Source organism: Camarhynchus parvulus, chromosome Z, assembly GCF_901933205.1.
Source record: "Camarhynchus parvulus chromosome Z, STF_HiC, whole genome shotgun sequence".
Taxonomy (NCBI): domain Eukaryota; kingdom Metazoa; phylum Chordata; class Aves; order Passeriformes; family Thraupidae; genus Camarhynchus; species Camarhynchus parvulus.
In genome coordinates, this window is record NC_044601.1 from 42578126 (window position 1) to 42599864 (window position 21739).

General features: G+C 36.9%; 1 protein-coding gene across 2 annotated transcripts in view; it reads right to left on the reverse strand.

Moving 5' to 3' along the window:
* The window catches only part of RIC1 (RIC1 homolog, RAB6A GEF complex partner 1), a 46744-nt gene extending 30327 nt beyond the window's left edge, over positions 1-16417 (reverse strand). For both annotated transcript variants that reach the window (XM_030968246.1, XM_030968245.1), the window contains exons 1-3: positions 15822-16417; positions 6042-6149; positions 1833-1909 (exon numbers count right to left, since the gene is read on the reverse strand). In XM_030968246.1, the coding sequence (XP_030824106.1) occupies positions 1833-1909; positions 6042-6149; positions 15822-15962 (326 nt within the window). In that variant the 5' untranslated portion in view covers positions 15963-16417. The remainder of the gene's footprint in view (positions 1-1832; positions 1910-6041; positions 6150-15821) is intronic.
* Positions 16418-21739: the final 5322 nt, after the last annotated feature.

Consider the following 21739-nt stretch of genomic DNA (forward strand, 5'->3'; position numbering starts at 1 on the left):
AGACTGTGAGCAACCTATTATAAACACACAAACACCTTGTACTCCTCTACGGAATTTGCATTATAGTCCTATTGGGTTATACAAATGTATTTTAAAACCCTGATTGTTCAACACACAACTAACAACTAAAACACGCATTTTCAGGTTAACAATTCGTACCAATTACTAACTTTTAGAAAAGTTTTATATAAATTTATAAAAGTTAGACTGGTTAGTCACTGATGGCTTAATAGGTATTTTCAAGCTTTCCTACAAGTCATATTCTAAGCAAACTTGACAAAGCTTCTTTTTCAACTTTTATTGTGTGTTTTATATATATTTCCAAAGTTTTCAGATTTTGCCAATTAAAACACCCCCCAAACTTTTCAAAAAGAACAAGAAAAACTCACAATAAACTACTGCTTAGTTTTCTGCATTATGTAACGTATAGACAAGGATCTACTATCACTTTATTTATTTGGACAAGTTGCAGCAGCAGGCTGTCTGCCTCTTCCCCTGATGACAGTAAGCCACATGTGAAGAGTCAGTTTGAAAACTGCTATTCAGTTCTCCAAAGAGGCAAGTAAAGTAATAAAACTTGTCTACATTAGTCTTAAGTTTCTGGAAAAAAGAAAAGTAAATTGCAACAATAAATTCCAGTTAATTCCAGAGCTTTGAGGGCTATTTCAGAGGTCAAAAGATGGATTATAGGCATAACACACAAAAAAATTTTCTAGTCAATAAAGGAAAATTCACTTTTAAATCATTTACTACCTGCTAAGTAATTTCTTCCTACACATATTTGTGAAAGAAGACAGATTTTGAATTTAAATACTTTTGAAAACCCCTTTTATTTTCTTTTAATGTTCATGGTTTAACAGTTACACTGAAAAGAAAAAGAAGTCAAATTATCTTCCTCTTACATGACACCTTAGGTTATCCAATTCTCCTCAGAGATGACCATGTGGAGAGATCCATGATTCAACTTTAACTCTTTTTATGAATGTGAAAAAAAATAAACTGACTAGTACTATCATAATGATGAAGTTATATAGACAGATATATTAAAAAAAAAAAGATAAAGTTTCTAGCCAATTAGAAATCGAGAGTGTGCTATTACGTGCATGGACAAATTCAATCTAACCCATGACTACACATTCTGCCTATCCAAACACACAGACACGTACACAAATTCTCCTTGAAGTTTTAATTTGTCCTGGGCATTTCCCAATTTTGTAAAATCCAAAATCAACTAAGTCAACCACAAACACACCCAAAACATAGTCACAATTTAAATGTGTAAGATGTACTCTGTCATTCACTGTAAGGAAAATAAGATGAAGCTGACAACTGCACCAAAAATACTTGTACACTCTTACCAGAAAGTATCCATTTGCTTTCAAAAATACTATGATTTTATTCCCCATTTATTTAAAAAAAACCTCTAAGTTATGAAAACATCGGGGACAGGATCTATTTTTGAATTGTACCTTAACAGTTTCTAAGACGTGATTTTTTCAATGAGTTATTCAAAAGGCATCATTAAATCTTGTTGCAGATCATGAACACAACAGACTACCTCAAATTATAAAATTAGACTTTACCTGCTATTAAGGCTTTTGAGAGCTTGTAAGAAGGACCTAAGGAATCACACCAGCACACAGCAATCTACTTGAACTGACTCTAAGACACTCTACCCTACACTGACTCTAACTCATAGGAATGATGGTTCATGTACTCATCAAGTGTTAAAACATACTCTGTAATGAAGTATCTTTTGTCATAAAAACTGCTTAGAAGTTGTCTAGTCATATTTTTTCACACTGTGAGGATCCAAAGTTTAAAATACTTACTTAGGATATATTGGCTCATAAAGATACTTGTCTCTTGCTGATGGGATTTCAAAAAATAAGATGTATCCATTTGCAGTCTGAAAGAGAAATACTGATAAGATAAATATCTAGTCTCAGCGTGAGTAAAATATGTTAGTCTTATGTGATTTATATGTATGTCTCATATATTAAACTAAAATATACATTAATTCAGACATTTAAAATACTGTGTGTTTATATTAATTCCAGATAAAATCCATACCCACCCTTAAAGTCAAGTGAATAGATTAGGCAGGAGATTGAAAAACAATCCTGTTTATGCGCCAGTCCATCAGAAATTTTCCTCTAACTCATACAAACCTGTAAAACCTGACAACTATTTCAGATATGTAGAAATACCCGAATATTTCTAAATAATTCCTATCAACTACATGAATTAACATAGAAAACAAAGTAAAAGGTGTGAAGTACCTGAATAAACTCTCCAGGTGTTCAAACACAAATGGACACTACTGAATGCAAAGAGTTTAGGCACTGCCTCTCAGTGTTGGTCATCAGTTTCCAAAAATCCTCACATCACTTATCTTTAGCTACCACAAAACCTGTAATAATTCAATCCCAAGCCATGTTCTGTCATTCTGGAAGAATGACTTCATACTATATACGGGGAACAAATACAAATCATTTAGTTACCCGATGTTCCAGTCATACCTAGAAGCTGCTTGCATAAGCATGAAACAAGTAGATGACCAATAACGTTACGTGTTCAAAGAAGTTACAGCATGAATTTATTTTCTGGGCAAACTGGTAAATGCATTTTGGTTAAACAGCATTTCCATCTGATTATTTTAATATGGGCTGGGCATGTATCCAAAGCACTGGAGACAAAAAGGACTGAAATGAACGGTTTCACATTTCTTTGCAAGATTGGTTTCCTTTTCTTTGAATAAAGCAACACTCTTGTTAGCTTAGTGTATCATTTCATAGATGTGATGGCTTTCCTCAATCACACATTTCACTTTAGAAAATTTGTGTTTTGGCTTTGAATTCCAAGAAACACTATTATTCTCATTCAAAGCGAGTATCTTTTTCAAGCAAGAATAAAATCTGAACAATAATGGTGAGCTTGAGACAGGGTGACAAGAAATGGAAGCTTTTCTGTGTGCTGTAATATCATGTTCAGGTATTATGTGGTAAAGAACCGTCTTTATTTCTAACATCTTTACAGGTTCGTTCCATTACATCATTAAATATTTAACCCCTAAGTTACCTTATCCTGGAAAGAAGAGTAAAACAATACTGTGAAGTATCTTTATACTGATATTAACGTACAAAGGGCCTTACTGAACACTATTCATAGCACAAAGTTGCTATTGTTACAGGTTCATTTCTAAATAGAACCTCAAATTCCATGAAGAGGGGGATGAAGTGTAGAAGCATTCAAACACAGACTTCTGGCAAATTGATCATATTCACTTACAGAGGTTTCATTGCTTTAAAAACATCTGAGTGAAACTTACTAAATAAGTAACCATCACTGTTGTCCATTCCCAGATCATTCTAATCTTTGACAGCCAGAAGTACAAACACTGAGAATCTTGCCAGGGATTTCATAACACGATTTCTTGTATGCTACCATGTTTAATAAAGCTCTGCCTTAGCTATGGGAATGCACACTGAAGAGCAGTCTGTATTGAAGGACTGGCTGTAACACGGGAAGGACCAAAATGCCTCCTATACTTCTCCATAATGAAGCATCTTGACCCAATTCCTAAGTTTGATTTACTACTAGAATTAGCTATCTGGATGTATGTACTAATCTAAACAAGAAAAAGTATTTCCCAGTAATACTGGAAAAATCACAAAGGCAGCAATATGAAAGAAGAAACCACAAAATATAAGGGGAAAAAGTTAGATCTGTCTAGGAAATGTGCCAACAGTTTAACAACAGAAGACACAAGTAGAAAAAGAAGTTAGAATTTCTAGGGGATGGTGACACTTTGAAAATTACTTAAGCTTGTTTAACTGCATACCTTTACAGTTATTTGAGGTATGTTATAAAGATTGATATACTGGCCCAAAGTCTGCCTGCAGTACCAATAATATTTACCTCAAAGCATATGCTGTGAAGTGATTTGTTTTCATAAAGACACTTTGAATATTTGGGCTGTCAGAAACAAAAAACATGGTATATCACTGGTATGGTGAACATAAAATTCAGACCACATTCCATATGATGATGTCATTAAAAAAAAAAAAAGGAAAAAAAAAAGAATGTACCACTTCACTAATAAGTACATACTAAGCCTTATGCTCACCTTCTTAAAAACAAACATTTATTACAGAAAATTACTACAAGCAAGTACTCATGAGCACAAGTAATAATAGGTGAGAAACATCACCTAACAGCTTTCAGACTGAAATGTTCAGGTGTTGCACAGGACTTCAGTAATTAAGTGACGTTAATTCAGTTCAAAATCACTGGGTTTTTCATTAAAAACTTGCTTTGCCATTGCTCCTTCATTTGAATGTGTTAGTTCAGAAAAAAGAGAAAACTGTTCACTTGGACAGAATTCTCCTTGGGGTTGAGAGTATCACACATCTGCAGAAACACCTTCTTCATTAAAGCTCCAAAGACTGACTTTCTGCCCTGTCTCACTACAACAAAACCAGCAATACTGTAAATGTGATCTTTCAGTAGGACTCAATAACTGTTCCAAATTAAACTATATCTTTTTTTTAAACTATACTGCAAAACAGCTTATGTTAAAACCACCGTAACAAACATGCTTTACTATATCATTTGTATACACACACCCAGGGATGAAATACCATCCTATGAAACACAAAGAATATTAGAAATCTTATTACACTCATTATTTTATAAACGATGATCATTTTGAATTTTAATTCACAAAACTTCAGCTCACAAACTGAGACTTTATGGGCATTTACATTCTGACACTATCTGCAAAAAAGAGCATTTGTACATTTAGTTGCAGAAAAACTTTAAAGTTCAGTACTGAAACTAAGTTTTAAAAATTAAAGCTAATCTCTCTGCCAGCTGAACCACAAGGTCTCTTGAGCAAATGGATCACAACATCTCAAAAAAAAAAAAACCCACACTATGCAAAGTAATTAAATATAAATATTCAAATTTCCTCTGAACTACTACATAAAGGTATAATTAAAATGTGTTTGGTGCAATATAAAATTGAAGAACTCTTTTTGATCCACAACAAAAATTAAAGAAATCTTTCCGACTCTATTGATAATTATTAGTACTCACTGAGAATATAATCTGGCACTAACAGAAATACTTAACTTCATTGATTTCATCAGATACTTCTAGGCCATTTTAATATTTTAGGCCAACAATTTACTTGCATTATGCAAAAGAAAACCAGACCATGGGAAGCTTAGCTGATTTATGATTATCATGATATTGCTAGAGGCACTAACTCCATAAATCATCTGGTGTTTTCCACTAAGATAACAGTATCTAATTTAAGATCTGGTCATAATGTTAAGACCTGGCCAAAAGACACCAAGAGGATTATCTCATATTGCAACTCTTATAAACTGTACTCCCACCTTTCTTGTGTTCACCTTGCACCTCAAACTTCAAATACTGCTGCTGAAATAGACCACAGTACTGTGAACACAGCACCAGCTATGAAACAAGACTTTATTTCCATGTGAGACAAGATCTCATCTCTAAGATTCCAAACAGAAGAGTTCATATATCACTTACCACTGCCCTTGTTTCTGTGTTCTCAGTGACTTGCAATATTTTTAACCACCAAAAGCCAGTAATAAGGCCACATTTTCATCTCTTAAGACTCACCTTTAAACCCTACTTATCAAGTCAAACATGATTATGTTACCTAAGTCCACAACTATTTCTTTCATTCACATAACTTTACATTACCGTATTATTTGTTACCAGATTACCAAAGTAATGAGATGTTGTATCACCCCCTGCCAATACATCTAACCACTGTTTCAAGACAAAGAACTGCAGTTCATTCTCACAGCGAAAAATTAATGAATACTACAAAAGCAAGCTTCTGTTGTCTAAAAAGTCCTTGGTATCATTATATATTTTCACAAGACAAGTATCAATTAAATGTATTTACGATCTGCAAGGTTTTATAAGCACAGGAATTGATAACACAAACTTTTGTTTGCAATAGTTCAACCAGAGTAAGAAGGAAAAATTCTACTTACCGAAACAGCTATCATTGTGCTGTCAGGCCGCCATTCTGCTTGTTTGTAAGATCCAAACTGAGAAGCTGCTTTTGAAAGTTCCTTGTAGCTTACGATTAATACACTTGGCTGGAGGAAAAAAATATAAATAATTATATCTCATATCTAGAAGGAATGGAATGTTTTATTTGTTGTGCTATACCTGTAAAGAACTATGTCTCCTTAAACAGCTACAACATGTTTTCCTTGAAGGAGGTTAAAAAGGAATTTTAAAAAATTTCATAGAGAACTGTTGCCACACTGTCATTCCTAATCTCACTCTTTCAAATCCAGGACGTTTGAATAAAATACTTAATTGCACAGTAAGGAGTCATTACAGAATACAGAAATAGTTTCAATTTAGATAAAGGGTAACTAATGCTTAAGATGAACAGACACACCTCAAACAGGCTCCTATAATGACAAGGACTGTCAAATGAATTAGGATTAAATATTCTATAGAATACTTGGTACAGACAATTTGCATAGTTTCTACTAAATGGGCAGGCCATTGTATTAAAGACAATGATAATCAAGAAGTTTGTTTTCTAGAACAGGTTGTCAGAATCTGCTGAAAATCCACCTCTACAGTTAGCTGGAAGGATTTTGCAAGTAATGAGGTGCGCCCTTTAGCACCTTTCCTTCTGGGAAGGGAGGAAAGCTTTGGGGTAATGAAGACCAGACAAAGCTACCATAGGCACTAAGCCTTCATTCCATTTCATGAATGTAGTCGAGAGCTGCAACACAAAAACCTAATGCAAAGGTGCCCTTCCTTGCTCTACTACTTAAAGATGTTCATTCTCCTTAAATACACGGCAAAACTGTTTCTATTTTCTTGTTTTTGAATCAATAACAGTTTTCAGCTTAGATGGATATTTCCCCTTCCATTATCCTCCAACACTTAAGGGACACAAAAGTTAAATTAAGCAGGAGATACTTTTTGTTTTGTCAAACAAAACTCCTCATCTTCATACCTAACTTTTTCAATTTCAGTTGTCATTCAGATTTGGAGCATCAAACATTGTACCAAAAAAAGCACACTGAAAGGGAACCAAGAGGGTACGGAGTAACCACTCATTTTACTGAAAATAACAATGATACCACTAGGCAAAGCTACAACTACTACAACCGCAGGTAACAGAAGTTTAGTACTGTTCTTTGCTTACTTGATGGACCAGCAGAATCAGTAAAATAAATATAAGACATTCATTCTACCCACAAATCTTGCGAGTGTCCATCACTCCAGAATTTGGTAATCCGGGTTAGAACTGCATCCTATTTGGAATCACTTCCTTCAGCTTCCTTTCAGAAAAAGTAGAGCTGCAAACAACCTAATTTTAAAGTATGAATGTTAATTTTAAAGAGTATAAAACAAAGCAATGAAATGTTATCCTCATGCATGTTAACAATAAGCTGAATTAGTGTCACATGGGCAGCCTTAGCCTTTGGAAATTCACAGTATGACTCGGTGTGCTGCTAACAGCATTATTCTTTAAATTTCACACCCACACAGAACTGACTGATCAAAAAAAAAGTCAAACATTTATGAAGTATAACAAGCACACTAATCTTTACCCTAAGAACTATTTGAACCAGATTTTTCAATTGAGTGGCTTCTTTTGCATCAAATTATTTAACACTAAATACATAACTAATTATTCTTACTAGCAGATTCTAGTTGATTGTTCTCAATGAACTACACAGCCTTTCACTGATTGGCTTAAAACCACCCTAACTGCCTTAGATATACTGAGAAAAAGCAGTGTCTTGGTAATCTGCATCATTACTGCAAACCTGGAGATCATTCTTAAAGCACTTCCATGCCTGAAGCATTTTAGGCGCTGGCAAAATTAGAAACTCAGTAATACACAATTTTCTTTCTATATTACTATTCTTACAGAATATAATTACAGTGTTTATAGTGTAGAATTCTTGTGACATTGATTCACAAGAAAGCTGCAATTACATCTTCGAAGCTGGAAGAACATTCTATATACACATCAGCAACAAAATTTATACCAATTTATTTTTAGGCTTTGCAACTCACAGATGAGGACTTAAGCAGTTAAAAATTATTGCTTGTACTCAAACTGCTATCTTTCTGTAGTTAAAGTAGCTTCTTATTAGAAAGCAGACCCACTTCGAACTAAATAGGTCACAAACGCTACCAAGTGAGAGGTCAAATGAGGAAATATTACACTGATACTATGAATTTCCACATACTCCAGAACTCAAAAGCATGAATTCAGACATGAGGAAAACCCTAACCCTGTTTAAAAGCCTTCCACAGATGTGTGAATGGTCTGGATTAACAAAGATAGAAGGAGAGGTCAAGATCTGCTCTTCTTATGCAGGAGAAACAGTAATTTTACATCTGAAGTAATTTATTATATCTAAAGTGACTGAAAATGTATATTGGCACAGGAATATTTCTGTAAACAGGAATATGTATCAACCTAACTACTTGCCCCAAGCACAGCAAGCCACTGAACATTCATTTTAACAAATAAAACTAAAACTAAAGCAAACAAAAAATCAAAACCAAACACCAAAACAAAACAACAACAACAACAAAAAAAACCCACCAAAAACCACCAAAAAAAAAAAAAAAGGTGTGGGGGGAAGGCTAGTCAGTTAGATTAGTTAGATACTCTCCTCTTGTTAGTTTTATATATTTAATTCATACCCTGTATAGAAATAGGCATTTAGATTCTATTAATTAGAATTTTTCTAATTAATAGAATTTCTGATTCTATTAATTAGAATTTTTCCTAAATCTTTATTTTTTTTTCTGTTAAAAAAAACTCCATATAAGCTTCATTACAATTCCAAGTCTTTTATTCTTCTCACTTCAGCATGGAGCTACTAACATTATGAAGCTATGTAGTTAAGCTCAACTAACAAATTATGCCCACTGTCTCAAACAAACCAATATATTAATCCTTCTTCTTCAAAATGCTTAAAATCCACTTGCTGAAATATTAATGGTAGAGCCATAGCTTTGGGAGAAACTGGATTCCAGAAACATAGCAAAGGACCTAACAAATAAAGACTTGTTTAAAAAGAAGTAAAAAATTTATTTAGAGGAAGAAGTAAACACCTTCAGTTGTTAAGGAAGAAAGAAGTGAGTAAGCAAGTCGTAATTGCAATTTAACATTAAAAAAAGCTTCCCAAAATAGATAAGAAGCATATCTAGCATTTTTAAATCTGCTGCAAAGAAAACCTAGCTTTTTGATATGGTACTTTTGTCTCTCAGGAGGAATGTAAGGTCAGGTAAAACAGAAGCTGCCACTCAGTTACAAAAGGAACTGTGGCAGTGGATGCTTACAGGATAAGAAAAATGGTGAAAAGAAAAATACGAAATGCAACCTTAAAAACAATATAGCACTATTATTACTAATGTGTAAACAAACTCTCCAGTACACTAGTTAACAATACTGAAAAGAAAGCGAACTTCTTGTTCTCACAGCTAAACTTTATCTCCTTCCATCAGTCAGCTACCTTGAGTATCACTTGACAAGAACATGTTCCACAGTTCTTACTCAGAAGTTTTTATGCTTCACAACAACGTCTTTCTAGAATTAAACATGCCTCTTTTTTACTGGTGTGAGATTATAACATGAAAGCAAATCTGGTTTGCATTACCAGAAATTAACTGCACTATTTAGTAAAACAGCAAGGTAGCAAGACAGCTCCATCCACAAAGCCACCTAAATTCAAACTACCTAAAAACTCACAGGTGCTTCATTGTCAGTTGTACATTAAGAATCCCTCTGGACTTTCCATTATGAAATACAAGCTCTGTATCAACATCTGGACAAAATACCTATGCAAACAATTAAAAAAACTACAACATAAATCACCACAGCCAAACCCATGATGAAATAATCCCTAATTGTTACTGTTTAACTTAATTCTACCTGATCTAATACAGCAACTTGCTCACTTACCAAGTATTAGCACCGTAACCCATGTCAGAACACTTAGACGTGTATAACACAATTTTTATGAAAAAATCTATTAGGGTATACGAACCCTGCATCAAATTCTCTCAGCAAGCTTAGATATGGGAAATTACCAATTCACTTACCCTAACACAAGCATTCTACAACATTTGATTAAAATGCAAATCAAACTGACATTCACCAACTGGAAAAAGGTACAGTCATTCGACAGAATATAAAATAATGAAAAAAATTAGTTTCCTTAAACCAGATTCTCTGGTTTGACTGCAGGTTCATGACAAACTGTGTGTATTGTTGATTTTACAAGTAGGTCGGCAAATACAGTAGAAAACTACTAAGTCTGAAAAGCAAACACATGACCTGACAGCACATATGCAACATGGTCTTATGTATGAGTTTGGGTTTCTTAATGTAACTTCAATCTAAGAACCTGCATGACTGTGGATAATTGTTAAAGCCTAATATTTTCATCCCCTAAGCATGTATTACTCTAGACATCAAAAATCCATCCCACTGAGGATAAAGAAGCCATTTCTTTGACAAACACCAATGTTCTGTTTAGTTTTATATGGCAAATGCTTTAACGCTTCATTAGGCTGTAGGCATGAGACAAAAATCAAAAACACTGTTCAGATGAGCTTATGATCTAAGTGACAAAGATAAGGCTGGGAGAAAACAACAAAACAGAACAGAACGAAAGTCTGGTGACACTGTGTACTTTATTTTGTCACTATATGGTCTGTGCTTTGCTTTAAATGCTGAAGCTTTGAAAAATTACCAACTAATAAAACAGAAAGGTTATACTGAGAAAAGCAAGCATGTGCACATAAGGAACAGAAAAATTTGTATCAATAGACCACAAAAGGCCATTTTGTCAGTAACAGAATGGTAACTGACAAAAGGAGGTGACAAATGAATTTCTAAAAGTGATGTTAATTATAAAATCATAACTCCTTTAATTTAATTTTGAAAGTATTTGGAAAGGTTAGAATCAACAGAAGATCCACCCAACAGAGCAGACACAGCTTCCAATCGTGTGTTTCATGGCTATTGTGAAATAATTCAGAAAAACAAAGTGCAGAATTGTCAATCACTACCTCTCCTAAATGAAAGTTTTCAGTTAACCTACTTCTCAAAAATGCTGCCAAAAAGCAAAGGCATATTCTATACATCTTTGATTTTCTCTTACATGCAACTAACTGGACACCGAAAAGTCATAACTGAGAATGCATTTTCCCATCATGCATGTAATTATGACACCGCTTTCAGGGGTCATCTATTTTATAATACAGGAGACACTGAAACCCTGTAAATCCTACTAAATAACCACATGACAATTTTGGATTTCATCGGATAAATTCATCAATGCAACATTTTTTCCTTATGTAACAACAAGTTCATCTTTCTAAGAGAAGCAACGGCACAACTGTTGCTGACAAATAAAAAGAAATCCCCTTCTCAGACAAGCGTCTAAAGGGCCTAAATAAGAGATCAGCATTTTGGGGTTAAACTACTAGGGAAAAAAACAGTAGAAGGAGTAGGATATCTAACTTGCACTGATGCTATCTGTATAATATCGTTCACAATACACAGCCAACACAACCACTTATATCAAGACATCTACTGTCCCATTCTGCAATCAAATTCTAGATAAAAAGCCTCCAGAGGTTGCATCCAATTCTATTAAGAAAAAGCCACACACAATAATTCTGTAAATTATTCTGCTTACAGTTCTGAGATGAAAACATAAACTTGAAAGCATAGTGAAAGCATTTCTTTTTAACAGCCCTCATAAGTAAGAAAACACTACAGAAATAACTGTAGACAATTTTAATGTATTTATTAATATATCTTATGAACTCCATGCACTGTGTCACAAGTAACTCCCTTTATAGTGTGGCAAAATTCCAGGTTACAGAGACCACTTCCCCAACAGAAGCCCTGTTTTAGCCTATTGTATGCTTAGATTTAAAGCACACATTGACTTCAACTCTAATATGACAACAGCTAGAGACTGAAGAGCACATTTGACAGAGCTGTGAGAGCTGTCTGAACATCAACTTACACAGCACTTAAAATTAATACCAACTATTTGACAATTTAGGATTCTGACATGCATGCTCTCTCAAGAGCTTATTATAGTTCATTTAGGTGCTCAGACTCAGTATCAGATCATTAGAAAAAAAGAAACCAAAAAAAAGAAGAAAAACAAGAGTAAATGTAAATCGTAAGTGGAGACGCATACAGGTTATCAAGAATTCTCCTCTGAATGAGCAGATAGGACAAGCTACTCTTAGCTTGAAAGGGCTCACAAAACTGGTTTTGACATAGCAGATAGTCCCAACAACCTACAGGAGATTTCATTAAATATTCAAGGCCAGTACTTATTCCTGTCATTGTCACAAGTTTGTTAACACTAAAGAAAGGAAATGCTGAATGATATTTATATGTACAACTACATCAGCAGACTATTCTTGCTGTACACAACTCCCTTGTCAAGAGTTAGGCAGGGAACTCCACTCATCTATGACGCCTTCTTCCTCAGCTACATTACCTCGTCTCTTAATACTTAGAGCCCTATGGGTGAATTTCCAGAATTCAAAAGATAACAAAACCGATCTAAAATTGAAGCCACAACTGTCAAAGGAGTAACACTTTCAAAGGGCCAACTATAATGTTCCTTCCATTCTTTCATCAACTAAATAAACAGGCTTCTATTTGTTCATTAAGCTTAACAGCCCTTAAAACAACATCACTAGTCCATCACAAGCTCCATTAAAATAAAGGTGCAAGCAGAAAAGATGATGACACACAGGACTGCACATTTGCCTTACGAAACCTCATCTTCAGTTCCCAAGCCAACCTATCAAACAGCAATTATCTCATTATACCATTTCAGAAAGGTTCTATAACTTGCTGATGTTTCTAATTTCAAGCATTCAACTACTTAAACTACTGGAATGAAAATGTTTGACAACCTTTTCCATCCTGTCAATGAAAACAGTTAAGCTGGTCCTTAAGTGTCAAGGAATTATCTACAGTAGACCTAAAACTTCTGATTTAAGGAAAATGTTTGGAGCAGAGGTCTCCACAGTGGGATGTATTTAACAGAATCCAATGGGGAGCAAGAAAGGATTTTTTTATACCACTAAAAAATAAAATAAAGTAAAAATTTTAAAATGTGTTCGTTTTGGTATTACCTCATTCTTTCTTTTTCCTTTTCAAACTCTGGAAGAGGCATCCAAGAGACGTGGTTGATGCCCAGAGTCTACTAGTGTATAAAGGCATTTGAATAATGTTCTTAATAACATGATTACATGATTTAACTTCTGGTTGCCCAGAATTGGTCAGGCAGTTGGACTAGGGGACCAATGTAGCTCCCTTCTAAACAGACAAAAAACATATGAACAATTATATGCAGGTGCTACTGTACTGGTATACACATTATCAAGCATACACAATGTAGTCTGTACACAAACTATATTGTGTATGCTTGATAATGTGTATACCAGTACAGTAGCACCTGCATATAATTCATAAATAAATGTCAACATATCTGGGGGCTGTGCTCAACAACCTTTCACCAATACTGGTGCATGATCAAAATCATTCACCTGAGTGGTCTTATCTGTCTACAACCCAGTCTCTCCAAACATGTAAAAAGTCAAGAACTTTTTGGTTCAAAAACACTGCCAGAATTCCATCTGGTTTTTTTCAATACCAGTTACCCCGTTTTGAGTCTTAATATCTACAATGATTCCAAAACAGGAAACAATCCACACTTTGGGATCAACTTTCCTTAGTTCCACTAGTTCTTAGTAGGTGAAAAAGAGTATTAAACATGACTATGTCACCTTAAAAATACACATACTGAATGTAAACTCGCATACCTGGAAGCACTTCAAAGAGCTCTGTTTCTGAAAATTTCAAAACAGAACTTTCCCAGTCTCATCACCTCATTCTTAAATGAAACCTTTGATACATAGCTGAGATAGTAACAAGTCTAAACAAGAACACCAGCCTGAAAGCTTTTCTGTGACAAGAAACCAAGTTAGGGTAACCTGGTAGAATTTATCCTTGTTCCAAAGATTGTACTTCTGACCAATGAAAAAATCTTCTAGAATGCAATAATTTTATCAAAGTTCAAACATATGATTTTAAGCTTCACCTTCAAAAACAAACAAGAAATTGAAAAAAAGAAAAGCCTGGGGGATAAAAAACCGACAAACGACATTCAGGACCCCGGCTAAAAACAATGCAAGAAATTATCTTTTAAAATGACCTTGACCAAAACATTTATTCTTCCAGGTTTCTGATAACAGCTAGTTTTCCACAGAGGCCATGAGACTGTAACACGTTTTTCAGTTTAGGATAAGTCAGCGGGTCAGGCCTGATGCCTGTCAGCACCTTCCTCAAAAGTACCCATTACAAACGGAATTAAAATCTATTTTAAAAATATTAATGACCTGTAAGTTTAGTCAACTCTTCTGCACCAAGTGAATTCTTCTAGTGCTGTCTGTAGCAAGTCTTACAATGTTTAACATTTCAAAACAAGTCTAAGCATGCAAGCTAATGAACCTCGTCCTTGAAAACAGACCATAAAGCAAACTACATTCTAGACAACAGGGCACATCTTGTGAAGCATTTCATCAGTCCGCTGTTTTCCATGTCTTTCCACAAAATGATCAGTTCTGCTGTGCGGACAAACTACAACTGTAGGTTCAACAACTGGCAAAAACTAAGAAGTGTACACTTCATATACACTGTGTGCTACAAACCGAAGAAAACGGAGGCCAGATGATGATGGTCACACAGCAAAGTTACTGGGCTGATTATGTGCTAGCTGGATACCTGCCTAGGTTCAAAAAACAGCATGAGCACCCCAGCCAGGAACTAGTGAACAGCTTTACTGAGCACAATAAAACATAACGTGATGAAATTGCTGCATAACTTAAAACAAGATTTTAAGGCTATGACTGTCATTTGACATCTTTCAGTTCCCTAGTAATCTGAGATGAACTCTATAAACCACCTGGATCTAGAGATATTTATAGACAGATTTAGGGTCTAATCTAGGCATTATTTAAAAGGATCCAGCATCAAAATTTAAAGTCAGTATCACAGTTTTCATTGACTGCATCAAATCAAACTGATAAACAGCATTTTTGCTACCAGACTAATACAATGTGAATTAAAAGCAAGGTGCTTAAGGTCGATTATTCACACAGTTTCAAACTAGATTTAGCTAAACTAACACCTTTCACAGAAAAGCCATGACAAGTCTTCTTTTAGAGCCACAAAACTTTTAAACTTCCACAAACAGAAAACTTTGTGAACTTGTATGTTACAACATTCTGGGTAATGATAGCGTTTGTTCCATATTTTACAAAGAGCGTTTCATATCTTCTATATTCATATGTTTGATTATATAAAAGACAGAAAAGACAAAGGTGAAAGACATGAAACATGTAAACATGCAAAAAACCCTACACTGCTACAAATACTCTTTATGCTAAGCACAAGCAGAATGTACAGGCCCAAAAAGAAAAGTTGCTTGGAAGTCTCATTTTTTTAGGAAAAACCAGTGTAAACTGTAAGCAGATTGGTGTTGCATATTTTCTATACTGCTATCACTAAACATCGTGGATAACCGCTCAGCTTCACAAATACCTGTGAATATCCCGTGAAGTTAGCATCAAATTTTACAACCGTTTCTGGAAGAAAAAAAATTAGCAGACGACAGGTCTTTTCAGCTGGTAAAGCAGCTCCGAGAGCTTATAAAACTATGGATACTCACTCTGCAGTACCAGATGCTTAGCTGCGATGGGAACAAAACGGCGAAGAAAGCTCTCTGGGGATCCGTCTGGATGTGAAGCGGTCGCTCCAGGGACTCCAGAGGACACAAGAGCCTCTTGGGCCAGCCGCTGAGGAAATACATGGCTGAAGATTTCCAGAGGAGCTGGCGCTCAGCCTGCTCTAGCCTAGGCGGGGGAACAGCGGGGGCATCAGCGGAAAGAGAGATACAGCGTCCGCGGCAAGCCACGCATAATCACCGGCACACCGACGGGACCCCTGGGCTCAGCACCACTGGGGACGGGGGGCTGAGACGTCCCCGGCGCTGGGGCCGCCGCCGCCGGCGCAGGGACGAGAGAGCGCTGCAGCCGCCGGGGGCGGAGGCGGATGCGGGCTGGGCAAGGGCCGGGCGGCCTGCGGGAGGCGGCGGCGAGGGGGACGCGGCTGCGTAGTCACTGCTCCGAGCAGGCGCCGGGTCGCTGCGGCGGAGGCAGCGGCGGCTCCGCCCTCCCGCGGGTGTCTCGCCCGCCCGCGCTCCGAATCGGTGTCGTCGCCGTCGCCGAGGCCCCCGCCGCCATCTCCTCCCCCTTCCGCTTCCGCTTCTCTTCCTCCTCCTCCTTCTTCCGCTCCTCCCCCTTCTTCCGCTCTTCCCCCTCCGTCTTCTCGTTCTCTTGCTTTTCCTTTTCCTCCTCCTCTTCCTTCTGCTTCTGCTCCTTCTTCTTCTCCTTCTTCTCCCTCCCCTCCCCCCTTCTCCCTCCTCCCCCTCCCCTGGCTCCGGCGTCCGAGGCCCCGAGGGGCGGTGGCGGCACGGGGAGGGCGGGGCCGGGGCGGGCCCGAGCGAGCGGAAGTGACGTCATAGAGCAGTCGCGTCACTGGTCCGGGCGGAAGAGGCGAGCCTGAAGTTGGGGTTGGGGGGCTGCGCGCGAGCGCAGGGACGGAATGGGGGGAAGCGGCGGGGGACAGAGAGCCAGAGCCGGCGGTGGCAGGATAAGGAGGAGTGGGTTCAAACTCAAAGAGTGGGTTTGGAGTAGATCTGAGGAGGAAGTTATTTGCTGCGAGGGGGATGAGGCCCTGGCACAGGCTGCCCCGCGAAGCTGTGGATGCCCCATCTCTGGAAGTGTTCAAGGCCAGGTTGGATGGGGGTGTGAGCTACCTGGCCTCGTGGAAGGGGGCTTGGAACTAGATGACCTTTGAAGTTCCTTCCTACCTAGCCATTCTATGGTTCTGTGATCAAGTCTACCTGAGACAGCCTTGTGAGTGTCCGGTGTGAACATTGCCACTGAGGTGGTTTTGGGGACAAGGATGAGTGCAGGGCACAGTTGCTCACACAGTGAGTGTGCTGCATCTTGGGTTTGGCGTCAGGCTTCTGACAGGTGCTACCACAAACTTTTCTCCCAGCAGATGTGTTGGACTGAGCATCCACACTGTGTTATTTTTACCCAAGACCCGTTTGTTAATCTTGTTTCCGTCATTGCCCAGATGCTTTTATTCACACGCTGTGGAGAGAGCAGGAGCATGTGGCATGAAGAATGGAAAGTAGGAAGCTGTAGCTTTAGAGGTAGTAAATGAGGCTTGTTAGTATTTTTCTATAACTGGAAGATAAAAGGAAATAGAAGAGAACTAAAGGTAAGATCTCCGTGCCATTGCAGGGGCAGTGGCCTCGGTTGGACAGAAATGGCTATTGGTAGAAATAATCAGAAGAGTTTTATGAACCAGTCCCCTTGCACTGCCTGTTAGAGGAGCTTGTCTGGACTGAGCTGTCTGGTAACTGGTCTTACTGCACAAATTACCCAGTGCTCTTCAAAGAACATAGGTTATCTGCACACCTAAGCCTTCTTTCTCCCAGCAGCTTTCTGGTTACATTACCATATGAATTTTTGTTACCGTCTGAATACCATTTTCCAGCTGAAGTATTTTCATCTGAACACAAGCACAAAAAGAGAAGTGAATTAAGAAGACACATATATTAGAATCCTAACAAAACCATAATATAACTTGGAAAAAAAAATTAGTAGTAATGGAACAAAATACCCAGATGTTTCATACCTTAGGCTTCTACTGGGCTAGTTGGAAATGCCTTAAAATCAAATTTACCACTCTCAAATATATACCAATCAGTGCTTTATGCTACAAATACCCTCCTTGCTTTAGTCTTTTCTCTGAATCTTTTTGATCTATGTTTTTGACTGCTAGCCTTCTAAATTAGGAAATAGAAGTTATGTTAGGAGTGTGGCATCATCTCATCTTACTGTCTCTCCTATTCCTCAGGTTATGAAATAAATGGTACAAAATACACACTGAAGAATAGTTACAAATATAGAATCATCCTTCTGGATTAATTGCATTTAGCCAAGTTCATTTTACTTGAAAGTAAGGAGAGATTTGTCAAAGAAATTCCATTAAGCAGTTAGTAAGAGACCTGCATGTTTCTCATACTTGTTTGTTTCTTCCTTAGTTAATGCTGCAGCACCCTAACATGGCTGTGTAAGAAGCAAACATACTTCAGATCATGTTGTTCATGCATGTGGATCAATATGAAGCTGTGTGCCAAGACCAGCATTAATGAAGAAAACAGCTACTGCTTTTAATGATCACTTCATGGTAGGATTTTGTGATAACTGTACAAAAACTACAGGTTTTGGGCGAAAAGTAGAGGCTGAAGCCTTTGCAATTTTTGGATTGCTGCTGTTGTTCTTTTCTCTGTGGAGAAACATGAGACACATATTTGAAGTCAGAAATCATGAAGATGGCTCTATGTTGTTAAAAGTGTAAGTACTGAAATCCTCACACCAATGATACAAATGTGATCCAAAGTGTGTAACGGTTTCGGTATATTTTTGTAGGCTGAATCAAAAACAAATTAGATGCCTAGGATGGTAAATCAGCAGTGATCAACTTTTTCTAATAATAGTCTGTTTGTAGTTGGCTAGAAAAGCATTTCTGAGTGTTGCGGTATGGGAGTGTAACTCATAATACTCAAGGATGCAAAAGTTGTGTAAAAATTAAATGTGTGCAGTGGGCCAAGCTCAGAGAGTTTCTTGAACAGCTCTGGCAGTGGATACCAAGGCGCAATTACAGGAGATGGTGGCAACACTATGATAACAAAGCTCAAGAGAATTGTGAAAACCTTTTGTACACAAAGGTCCACTTGTCAGTTGTCATCAACTTCACCAAGTTGAAAATAATTCTTGATCGCAGCTGCCTATTTAGTGACAGTCATGTGGTTTTGGAAACCACAGTCATGAGGTAATTGTGTCCTGGCAAGGAAGAGCTCATGCAAAGCTGTGGGAACATGCAGGGACACTGAAATGTCATAAGTTTGGATATAAGCAAGCTAGTGAAAGGAAGGAGGAGATACTGCTGGTGACAAAGCAGGTCTGAAATTAAAATGTTGGATGAGGATAGCTGTTCTGTGTAGTTGCCTCTGTTAAGACTCCTGGTGTTGATGCGCAGGTATTGCCCTGAGCTGTCCCTTAGACTGTGCAGCTAGCTCTCACCTAATGTGTCTGCAGCTCTTGCATGATCACTAACAGTGTTAGTTCCTGCATGTTAAATTTAAAAAGAACAATTACTCCTCCCCCTGCTATTGTCGCTGCTAGCAATATAGCTCAGAGTAAACGAGGAAAACTCAGAAAGACTGGGGCATGATCAGAGTCAGTGTCATAAAGTCTTTGCCATGCTGCTTACACATGCAGGCATTGTGTCATATAAAACACACTAAGTGTGTGACACTGAGTGAGCATCTGTGTTATGTCTTCATTAAGTCATCTTCACTTAAACTGGTTGTGGAACAAATGAGTCTTTTACCTTGCAGATTTCTGCTGATGGAATGTGAAGATTGCCATAGATTAGCCTGTTATTTAAGCTGCCCATGTTGTTAGTCGTCCACTGATCCACTAAATGGATATTTACATTGAAAACAGTTCCAGATAAACCGGATGAGGTAGAACAAATATTCAAACCATTTTCCCACAGACCATCCACAGAGGTGTTCTCGGAGGGTGAGTTATAATGGTTGTTATCATCCTTAAAGAAGAAATCTAAAGTATCAAAATAATAATAGCAGAAATTTAAAAAAACCCAAACACTTCAAAACCAACCCAGTAAAAGGGAAGTGATTTCTTGTAACACCACAAGAAAATCTTGCGTATTTTAAAAGTAAAAGGAAGAAAACCAAACAAACAGTGGGTTAGATGCTAAGGCTAGTCATTTGCAATTAGTAAAGAGGAAAATCACTGTGATTATTTCAGACAATTTCTGAAATCAGCCGAGAGAGCCAGAAGGAGTATTCTTGTGAAGAGACTGTTAGGAAGAAGGGGAAGAACAGTTTATTATATTGTTACTACTCAATGCAGCAATTTAGTAGTAATTTGTGCTTAGGTACAGTGGATGACCTGAAGTACTGGGACAAAAACCAATAATTCTGGTGCAGAATACAGTACAGTTCTTAATCCTAATGTTTACATTTACTTTCTGACAATTTTTCAAAGTTGTTTACTATATCCAGCTACATTTAAATATAGTAAAAAGCTAATTTTGAGCTAAGAAAGTGCAACTAATAAAATAAATTAGAGAAATTCTAGCTGATTTTTCTAGCAGTCACCCACAAATGGCCACAAATTTATTTATCTTTTGATAATTTATAAATTAATGCAATTAAAAGTGATTGGTTTCAGATCATTCTCTGATTATATGTAATATGCTGCCATCCATTTTATAGTGTATTTTGTGCACATCACACAGTACCATTTCAGTTTTTGACTGAACAATTTGTCACCAGCAGTATAAAACAGTAGCATTAGAACCCACTTTCCTGAGTTTTTCTGCAGTGTGTTGCAGTAATGTTTTGGTTTGGGGTTTTTTTTTCCAGTGGGTAAACCAAACAACTGACAAAGTTCTATTCTAAATTTCTTAAATGTATATAGTATTGAAAAGTGGCTTTCACCAAGCATTCAAGAGCCCAAAGCTAAAATTTTCAAGCTTATTATGAGTTTTAGAGTGGATAAAGTTATGGTTATGATTTAGTTAGGTTAGAAATCAAATAAATTAGAGCTCAAAATACTTTCTTTTGTTTTCTTATCTCTGAGAAAATAGAAAAGAAAATCATGACAGAGCTTGTTCCATGCATTAACAACCATACCAATATATAAAGCCAGACAAAAAGGGAGACTAAGTATTTCAAAGTTTTTGAATGCCAAAACCATGGTCTATCAGATTTAACATACCTAGCACAACATTTGCAGAAAATCTGGGTTCTTCAGATTATATAGCCCTGAGGAATTCAGTTTGGTTTTCATAACTGCTATAAGTTCAGTGGAGGGTATTTAAAAAAAAGTCTTCTGCATGAGTAAAAATATCCCTAGAAATACAGTCTGTTCTTTCAGACATCATTACCTGGGTTTCAGTGACTGTGAATATGCTCTTCGTTTTGTGAATAGCTTACCACTGAAGTATTTGCTTTGTGTACACTATTACTTTGCCAAAAGCCATTGTGGTTTCTGAACTGCGTTCCTTTAATATTTGATGCTTGGAAGACAAAACATCCAGAATTATAGATCATTTTTGAAATCTCATCTTTAGAAAATAATTAAATTCTTTTAGATTGTGGAACACACAGTGCTGCCTCCTATGCAAAGTATCAACATAATGAACTGCAGATCATTTAATTGCATTAGGTCACTGCTGCTCAATAAAGAGTTTGTATATAAACTATATATGACTTTGCAAAAGGAAAAAGTGATTGTAGAAGGAGCTAACTGACTTGGGTGTGCATTTACTAACATAATTTTCAGTATGAACCAGTGCTGGAAAGACATTTTATATTCACTGTAAATAAACTGACCAAGGAACCATGCAAGCTGCTGTGTGTAGAAGGAAATTATTGGAACTTTTTTGGGGTGATAACTACATGTTTTTACCAGG